This window comes from Montipora foliosa, chromosome 6 (assembly GCF_036669935.1).
Source record: "Montipora foliosa isolate CH-2021 chromosome 6, ASM3666993v2, whole genome shotgun sequence".
Classification (NCBI taxonomy): domain Eukaryota; kingdom Metazoa; phylum Cnidaria; class Anthozoa; order Scleractinia; family Acroporidae; genus Montipora; species Montipora foliosa.
The window spans coordinates 17808439-17818438 of NC_090874.1; the positions used below are offsets into that span (position 1 = coordinate 17808439).

Sequence of the window (10000 nt, forward strand, 5' to 3'; positions counted from 1 at the left end):
CGCTGTTTCCTCGTCGGCGATCTCATTACAACTTCGCTTTTTCCCAGTCAAATTGTTGCCACAAGTTGAGATGTTCAGCTCGTTGCAAACAATGCTTACCAAAGCTTTTTTCCCCAAAGTTGTTAAAAAGCAATTTAACTGAGATGCTAATCGTTTCAAATCCACCTTTCCGAGCTTTGAAACATTCGAATACGTATGAAATTTCGATAAATCGTAGTTTACTCGACACGCCACCATATTTGTTTACACCGTCAGCTGTTCCTCTTGCCCCCAAGGACTAAAGGATTATGGGACATGTGAAAATGGAGAATGAGGTTGACAGTGGCATCCAGACGTATCGTCGGAGTGTGCAACTGTTGACTTTTAACATTCTTGTCCTTTTGTAAAAGCTTAGTTAATAATGAGGTTGACAGTGGCATCCAGACGTATCGTCAGAGTGTGCAACTATTTACTTTAAACATTTTTGTCTTATTGTAAAAGCTTGGGTACTAATAAGGTTGACAGTGGCATCCAGACGAATCGTCGGAGTGTGCAACTGTTGACTTTTAACATTCTTGTCCTATTGTGAAAGCTTGGTTACTAATGAGGGTGACAGTGGCATCCAGACGTATCGTCGGAGTGTGCAACTATTGACTTTAAATAGTCCTATCCTAATGTAACAGCTTGGTTGCTAATGATAATGTCTGAAATATTGATTAAAGTTACTAATATCCTTCAAGGCTTTTTGCTCAAGTGTACTGCATCAAATAGAGAACAGCTTTTGGTAGCACTGATTTTGAATGGGTGTAGACAAAACGTGGACCCCCTTTCTGGACCCCCCTTCTGGACCCCCTTCTGGACCAAGGAAAAAAGGTGGAAAAGGATCGAAAATAACAAAATAAAATAAAATAAACGAACAACTGATAGTTTCGATCGCACGATATTGAATTACCTTCTATTTATCATCCAACTCGAAAAAGAGTGTTCCCCTGTGTACACATAGTCTTAATTAATTTCCGAGTTTTCATTATCTGCGAGAAACAGCACCTTTTCCCCAACAAAGTTGACTGTACTGTGTAGTCAAAGAAGTCCAAAGCTTTCCGCCATTTTTCCGCTGACCAGTACCACCGCCGTTTTACGAAATTGTAGAACCGCTGTACATGGTTTGGTTTCTCGTGACGTTTCTCGTGGCTTTTTCTCGTATTTCGAAGCGCTGTGCTACACTGAAGTCAAAAATTGTCCAAAGCTATGCGATTAGAAACAAAACTCGTGAACTAGGTGGATTACAAATGCAAATGAACACTCAACATCGTCCTCCATATTCACGTGCAACTAGGGGAAGTGCCCTTCGTAACGGTACTGGTCAGCGGCTGATCACTGAGTAGGCCAAGATGGCGGAAACAAAATTGAGGGGAGGTACACAATTTGGAGGATTTATTTAGTTGCTGGTCGGACTTATTCAGGATTGATGAAAAGAGGAAAGGCGGAATTAAACGTGCATTGTATACAGCGAGAGTTTTCGCGCTGGAATGTGAATCAGAGGCAAAACCCTCAAGTTGGCTAACCTAGGCCTAAAAGTGTTTTTTTGAGTTACCTCAAGCGAAGTTCAAGTCCTTCATTCGCTTCAACTTGTTTCAAAGTGAAAGCTGGGCGATCCGCCACATTTAACTGAGTAACCACGCTCCACGTGTGGCCGGACATCTTCTTTTCCCGTCGGATGTATATATTGGCCCTGTGACACGCTAGGTCTAAAAACCAACTTTAGGCCTAGGGTTAGCCAAATTGAGGGTTTTGGGTTAGTTTTTTCGAGTTTTCGGGATCTTAGGGTTTTAGGTCTTGGTTTTCAAGACACCCAAAGAAATGCTTTTTTTATAATGTAACTTTTGAAGCAGTGTTACAAAATAGCGAGAAATTTAAAACAATACAACAAATACCAGTAATCTCGCCATCTGATTGCGAGAAAGTTTTTGACAACGTTGGCTCTTTCTTTGTCTGATCTTGGGCACGCTTTGAAATAAACATTCACTTTGACGTTGAATGAATAAACTCGAATCCAGACTCGAACATGCCTTACTCCCTGTATATTGTGGTAAAAAACAAATAGAATGTGATTCAGAGGTGTCTCTACTCTTATCGAAAACGGTATTTGTCATCACAGGTCAACATTGTGACCACTGTGATGAATATCGTTGTCGATAGGAGTACAGACAACGCTGAATCACGTTCGATTTATTAATGTTACCGAGAAAAATTAAAGATCGACGAAGACGTGGTTTAGCTTCATATAATTAATTCATTAATTTAAGCATTGGTGTAGCTCCTTGAGTTTAAATCTAAAAACAGCGAGAAATAAAAAATATTTTTTACGGATTGTACTTTCTAATGTAATTTTCAAGAGATTATAATCTCTTGCATTTTCTGAAAACGTGGCACTTAGGGCGCTTTCCATTTGACAGAACTTACCGGCCAGACCGGGCATTTGGGAGGAATAACTCTACAAAGCCTTCAAATTAACAAACCTCGAAGATGATATATTCTTTTCCATAAGAATGTGAGGGATTATCGTGCAAGTCTTCCTTCAAATTGTTGCATTTTCTTTGCAAAATGACAGGTCTGGCCGGTCAGGTCTGACAAAAGGAAGGCGCCCTTAGACTGACCGAGTAATTAAAAATGAAAGCGTGGTTTAGCTGCGTCGAAATAAATAATTGACGGGAAAAGTAATGATTGTATGTACTGGCGATTAAAACTACAAAGGTAACGAAGAGCATTAATAAAATGTTGCTTCTCGATTTGGCCTTGTCAAATCGAGATCCACAGTTGAGAATTTCACTCAAGTCAGACCAAGACGTTTGCCTGATGGCATAGAGACTTGTTGAGAGTGGTAACAGAGATTAGATACTCCATGACTTTTAGACAGAAGCACAAAATTGTCTTAGATTCCTTTTGGAAGAGAAAGACCCTTCAAAGTTCCCCTCTCTGGCATCTGAGTTAAACAAAGGCGAAAGGCAAAGCACAAAAGGTGACATTTTACCCTTGGGATACACGCTTAAGCTTGTTTCCCATATTAAAAGTAAGTGTGTTAGTATTAGCATACTTTTTATTACCTCGCAGCTTTTCTCAAATGTCAACCCTTTGTTGTTGCTCTGTAAACTCATTTTTTGGACAAAAAATATAAAACCCGAAAATCAACAGCTAGATGAGTCGCTACAATAAAGATCCTGAGTCACGTCTGAACGTGGTACGAAAGTCATTTTCAATTAACGTGTAATAGCCACTTGCACCGTACAGAATAGCTCTGTTATCTTCCATTGTTAAAGTTTTAATTCTCATATGTGTCTTCTGAGTAAAATAAACGTTAACCAATTTCAGTAACAAGATATTTGCTGACAGCTTGAAGGCAGACTTTAACGCCTTGGGCTTTCAAAGTGTTAATTCACCACTGTACCGAATTTCAAGTATGAAAGGAATGCGGGGACAACCCCGCATTCCATGAAGATACTTCCAAACAGACCCCGCTGCGTCTCGTCAGTTCCACTAATTCACTTGTCAAGTTGTTATCGGACAGTTTAAAAAGCCAATCACATTCAAAGTTGTAGTGTAAATCAACCAATCACAACCTTGGTTTCAATCACCATCGAAACAGTGTACAGACTCCTAAAGTGGAGCTTTCTTTCTTTCTTTTTTTCTTTAAAGTGCCCCTGTGAAGAAATATCAATTCTTATTTTTCATCGGATTTCAAAGCTGTAACTTAACTGAACATTAAGCGATAAACGTTTTAAGCCTTGATTTAAAAAAGACACCTGTTTATTTTAACTGGAATTTTCCTATTTAATGGTCCTCCATTACTAAATTTAAGTTTTTGAGAGAGCTGGATCGAGGAGAAAATGACGTCGAAGGCTCACTAGTTTAAGAATGCAATGGGTGTGTACGCCGCAGAATTAATGTGCAGCATGGGAGTTTTGGGCTTTCAGACTTTTAAACTCGCTTTTGCATATATAATAAGCTGCATTCACACGCTGAAAATTTAAGCTAGTAAGCCTTTGACGTCACTTTTCCCTGGATCCAACCCTCTGAGGCCCAATCGGTCAGTTTTGAACGTGAGTAATGGAGGACCGCGAAATAGAAAACTCACGCTCAAGTAAACGGTCTTTGGACGAAAATCAAAGCTCAAAATTTTGCCAGTCAGTTGTTAGCCAAACACACTTTCAAAATCTGAGGAAAAAAAGGAAGAGATTTTTTTTTTATCACAGGGGCACTTTAAGAGCGACGTTAAACAATTTGCGGAGTTCGAGCATGCGACGTTTTTGAGCCGCGGACGGCAACCGGAAGTGAGCCACCACCTTTATATTGCTAAGTACCTTTCCTCCATTAGAGATGATTAGGCTAAAAATCTGGAAGACGCTACTGTCCTGGCGTGCGAAATGTTCATTTCCGGTTACCGTCCGCAGCTCAAACACATTGCGTGCTTAAAATCCCGATTGTCTCTTCAAAATCACGCACCCGAGGAATATTTTGTAGTCAGTGCCTTTTCATGACGTATGCCTGTGCCATAAAACAAACATTAAATTATTCCTTTTGAACATCACAATACACCTGTTTTGTTCCATGCAAGAATTGGAATTGGAATTAGAATTGGAATTCTATGCGGTAAACGTATGATATAGTATGGAAACTGATTGCGGTCTCTTGTAAAATCAAAATAGAATAATCCAATAAAATTTGGTTTTAATTTCCAAGTGTAAATAAGACAATTATTCCATTCGCGCTTGTTCCATATGAAGTTGGTTATAGCCAACTCGGCGCTAGGCGTCTCATTAGCTATGTACTATCTGATATCCAATGCTCGCTCATGGAATAATTGTTAAATATTGGAAACGCGGGTTATATATGAAACTCTGAGGGAGAAGTGATCCTTTCATCTATAACCCGCACTTAAAATATATACGTTTATTTCAGATTATATTTACTTGACTACTAAGTCCTCATAGGCAAAGAATGAATACAGATCAGCTCGATTAAAAACGGCGCGGCAATTTTGTGTTATTATGACGCGGCTACTTTCAAGTACAAGTAACTTTTAGAAATAGGGCATTTGTATACCGTGCATGAACATTCATTAATTGCTATTTTTTGGCCAAAACTTTTCTGATGTTATTCAAGCTTATGAATGACACGGAATATATATGAAATGATCATGTATCTGAACTGCGGAAATTGAAAAAACATACACCTTATTTCAAAATGGCCGCCATTTCCCTGCAAATTATCCCTTTTGACCTCGCTTTGAAAAGTAAATTTAAAAGAACATTTAATCTTAATGAGGCCAAAAGGGCCAATTTCCTATCAAACAAATGAATACAAAATGGTGGCCATTTTGGAATAAGATGTATGACAGCTGAGATTCATCGCATGATTCTTTGGTATTCATTGGTTCACCGGCTCTTACGGGATATAACTCGAATTCATAAGTGACCAACCTCCGGCCAGTTAGCTTGGTAGCTTAATTGACAGGGCTGTGTGTTCAAATCCCGTTCAAGCCTGGGGAGATTTCTGTTTTTCTTCGCTACTGTTGAAGTAGCTCGACGAACTGCGATGATCTCTAACTCTCGCTTAAATCAATCTCGACCCCAGAGCTCTTCTCTTGACTGAGGGAGAGAAGAGCACTGGGGAACCCTGAAACAAAGTGCCCTTTCATTGGTTTTCGTGAAGAACAATCAAAAGCGTCTCTAATTGGTGCATTCATGTTAGCTCGAAGAGTGAGCGGGCACCGTAAGGTTCAAAAAGCCATTTTTTGGTTCTAAGAACCCTACGGCGCCTGTCCTCCTATATAGAGTGTGTGACGAGAAGAATGGTATTGAATGAGAAATGGGGTGAAATATTGATTTTAATAACAGTGTATAACACTGAATATTTTTGTAAATTAAATAAAACGACGTTGAAACGCTTTCTTGTGATCCATGTTTTCTGTTCCTTTTTTGATGTGCTCTAGTATGTACCATGCACTGGTATGTACAGTCAGACAATACAATATGCGGCATAAAATTGCTTATGGGTTTTACCCTCAGCACACCCTCTAAACCGGCCATTTCCTACGGTCCCAATGGTGTCCGGTTTAGAGGTTTCTACTATATAATTCAACCTGTGGACAATGTATGTATGTATGTAAATCTTTATTTAAACACGGAAAATCATCAGTTAAGCTTAAGTTAAAAACTAAAACTAATTACAACTGCTTTACATGATTGCCGTGTGGATATAAACGGCCGCACACGTTTTAGGGCGCCTATAGCTGAAGAGACTTTCTTGCAAATCTCTTCAACGTGTTTACCCCAAGAGGGGTGAGCACCTATGGTAAGACCCAAGGATTTGGTATGAACGACTCTCTTGATAATTTGGTCATCAATTCTGATTACTACATCGCCACATTGGGCAGATAGCCTTTGTCTTGATCCAATAATCATTAGCTCAGTTTTAGCAACATTTAGACTGAGCTTGTTAGCTTTCAGCCAACTGCTAAGGTTATTTAATTCAGGGGTTAGAGCTAGCTTAAGTTCTGTTAACGTTTTCGCAGATAACGTAAGGTTGGTGTCGAGGGTTTTGGATGATGATCGCCCCTGCCTCTTAAGAGAAGAAACTTTTACAAGTCGCCAAAACATTGTTAATAAATAATTAAAATTGTTTTATTGAAGCATTTTCTCGAGACAAGGGCAGTAACTCAAAGCTAAGACAGTTACTATATATTCCTTTTAAAATTGTTTACGCAGGAAACCAAGAAAAACTCCAAAGAGTTTGGTAGTCCATTTTATTTTGGAATTTTCGACGGTTTCTGGTGGGCCTTCGTTACCATGTCAACCGTTGGGTAAGGCAACAACAGCAACAACAATCTTTTTTGTGCTATTGATACAACAGAAATTGTAAAGTAATTAAAAGAAATATTTGCGAAGAAAAGAGAGCAAAGCCACTCAGAAATAGTAAAAGATAATCAAACTGAGTCTCTGGGTCATGCGCAAAACACTGATCTTGCTCGCTGACCGCTGGCGGGGTCAAAATATGTCTTTTTTCCCAGAAATCACTGTAGACTTTGACGTACATGGTAGATCTCTAGATGTTTTCGTTGACTTGCTGAGAAGAAGGAAATTAATGGTATTCATTTCAATTAAAAATGATCGAGAGTTCCGAAAAACCAGATTCTAATTTCCCAGGCAAAATAGTCTTCCACAATCAAAGTTATAAGTCGTTGGAACACCCACACCGTGCAATGTTGGATAGCGCAATGCACCCAAACTAGTACGTTCTAGTTTCTAAACAACAATGAAAGGTGGGACAGGGAGGGATGCTCGATTAATTCCATCAGTTTACCAACAATGTGTCACTGATTGCAGCCCTCCAGACCTGATTGTTTTGAGATGGAATCTCTCTTTAGTTGAGGCCAATACGTTACCAGCCGATTTCTTGAAGCAGTGGGTAAGGTTAGAGGGGGAGAAATCTTGTGAGAAGGTCTTTCTCACTGTAGAAATAATTCAGGTTGCTCTTACAGATATGGCGACAAGACTCCGAAGACACTGATGGCGCGGTTTTTCTCTGTAATATGGATAATGATTGGGATCACTCTTTGTTCAATGCTGACTGCCACGCTGTCCAGCGCTTTCACAAACGTAACAGTGGATTACTATGGAGTTCTTTCTGAGAGGAAGGTACAAATATGAACGAGAGCATTGTTTAGTAACAGCAGAAATATGTCATGCGGAAATCTTCCTTGCTTTTATTCCACTAGCAGACCTTTTTACGCTCAATCCTTCCAGCCAGAGAAAAAGCAAACAAAAAATCACAAACGGAAAGTAAAAAAATAAACAAGAAAAGGAAACACAAGCGCTCGAGGGAAAATGTCCGTGCGAAACTAAACTTGCAGTGAGATGCAGACGAATGTTTGGAGTCAAATTTTCAGCGCGGAATTCCTAAATTGGGCGAAAGACAGGTTGCTTCATGTTCATCTTCTATTTTCGGTTTTCACAAGACGCCACCGCAGCCATATTTGTCAGCTCCTACACAACAACTTGGCCGTTCCGAAATTCAGCAGGGAACTGGGAACAAATTTTAACTAATTGATGAACTGACACCACCACCACCACATGAAAGATCATGTTAAGATTGGTCATTTGACCAAGTATGATGCTTTATGGGTGAACCAAGTTATAACCCTTGAAATATTTCTTTTAGCAGTTTAGTGACAACTGTAAAATCCCGTCATGTACCTACACTTTGAAAGAAGCTGCGATAAAAATCGCTATGTTTGCCCATTTTAAAGAGTATCACGGAAATCATAAAAAATATAAGAGTTTATATGGTTTTGTGGGACGCTGTATCAAAATTAGAGACGCCTGTATGGATTTTGAACCATGTTTCAAGGTCCATAACTTGGTTTCTGTTCACCCTAAAAGTACCATACTTGGCCAAATGACCAATCTCAATGTGATCTTTCATGTGGTAGTGTCAGTTTATCGATTAGTTAAAATTTGAAACTCGTCCCAGTTCCCTGCTGAATTTCGGAACCGGGCTACTGCATTTTTGTCAAAAGTCAAACCAAGAATACACTGCAATAAAAAAGTGCGAAACTCTACTGACAGACAAGGGAGTGTCTGCAGTCTGCTAAATTCTTTTATTTCATTCGCAGGTCGGAGTGGTAAAAGATGGCATTGCTCTTCAGAAAGCAGTAAACCTTGGCGCCAACGTAAAAGGTTTTTATTCATTGAGCCTTGAGTTATTTCGTTTTTTCAGTCATCCGTTTGAACCACCATTTATTTTGTATTCCTTCGTACTTCATTCCTCTGTTAGTCCTATATCCTTTCAGTGTTTATTAGTCAGGTTGCCATTTTTCTTATCATTTAAGATTTCTTTTGAATCTTTTCCAACTGCCATTAGTCTTCGAAGACCTTGATGAAGTACACAATGCCTTGGTCAACAAATCAGTAGACGCAATTTTGGAGGAGTTGTTTACGGCAACAGAATACTTCGAACTACACTACGAAAATCCATCGCTTTCTGTCGTTCATTTTTATGAAGAGAAGCATGGATATGGAATCGCAATCAAGTCCCAGTTTGCTAAGGAAGGTTTTAGAGACGTCTGGAATTGCATGTCATTTGTCACCTCATTCATCGCTAATGACAACTATGATTTCCTCAAGGGACACATTCACAGAGCTAAGGTGAGGAAATAAAAATTTCAAAATTAATACATTTGCAATCTGCTAACTCAAAGTCATGCTATGAGGTATCTGAAGCAGTCCGATTGCACTCACTCACTCGATCACTCCATCCTAGTCTGTTCCAGGCTTCCAGATATTCGGCAAAACGAAAACAACTACGTGTGAAAAGCGAGTCGACCCAAGCCCCTATTCATTTTTCGCACGCATTTTTTCTCTTTCCCGACTCTCTGGGAACCTGGAACAGGCTAACTCCAATCCAAACATTTTTCCTGTACGTCCCATGCTAAGTTCAACTCGTTTGTCTCAGAGTCGTTATGGGCCTATCTTTGGAAGGTTTCAGGGGGTAGTAGAGAGAAGGTGGTCCTCCTGGAGATTTTCATGTAATGGCATCGATTTTTTGTGAATGAAAAATAAGCCTAATAGGAATGGAAAACTAGTAGCATAAGAGAGATAGCGTCCGCAAAATGAACGTGGAATTCTTAAAAAGCGACGAAAAAGTACGAAGTACGAAGTGACGATCAAATAATCGCCGAATATTAAGAACAAGAGGCTCTAAGTAGCCTATACTCATGCGCTGCCACGTTATTTGTACTTTTGTTGACAGTTTAATAATAATAATAATAATAATAATAATAATAACTTACACCACAAAAAAAGGTATATAGGTGTTACAAGAATCTATTTGAGAGAAGTTGCTCTTTATCGTGTGAGTTCATTAACCTATCCTTTTCATCTTTATTTGAAAGAGTCTGTTTTTTTCGATGGGTCCATAGACCTGTACTATTCAAAACAAGGAAGTTCTTATTTTTTTCTCTGGG

The 10000-nt window shown here is 39.3% G+C and overlaps 1 protein-coding gene across 1 annotated transcript in view; it reads left to right on the plus strand.

The window, feature by feature from the left end:
- Positions 1–10000, plus strand: part of LOC138008783 (uncharacterized) — a 52893-nt gene that overhangs the window by 22887 nt on the left and 20006 nt on the right. Inside the window, exons 2-5 of the mRNA XM_068856083.1 lie at positions 6744–6838; positions 7517–7673; positions 8651–8714; positions 8899–9182. Of these exons, the coding sequence (XP_068712184.1) occupies positions 6744–6838; positions 7517–7673; positions 8651–8714; positions 8899–9182 (600 nt within the window). The remainder of the gene's footprint in view (positions 1–6743; positions 6839–7516; positions 7674–8650; positions 8715–8898; positions 9183–10000) is intronic.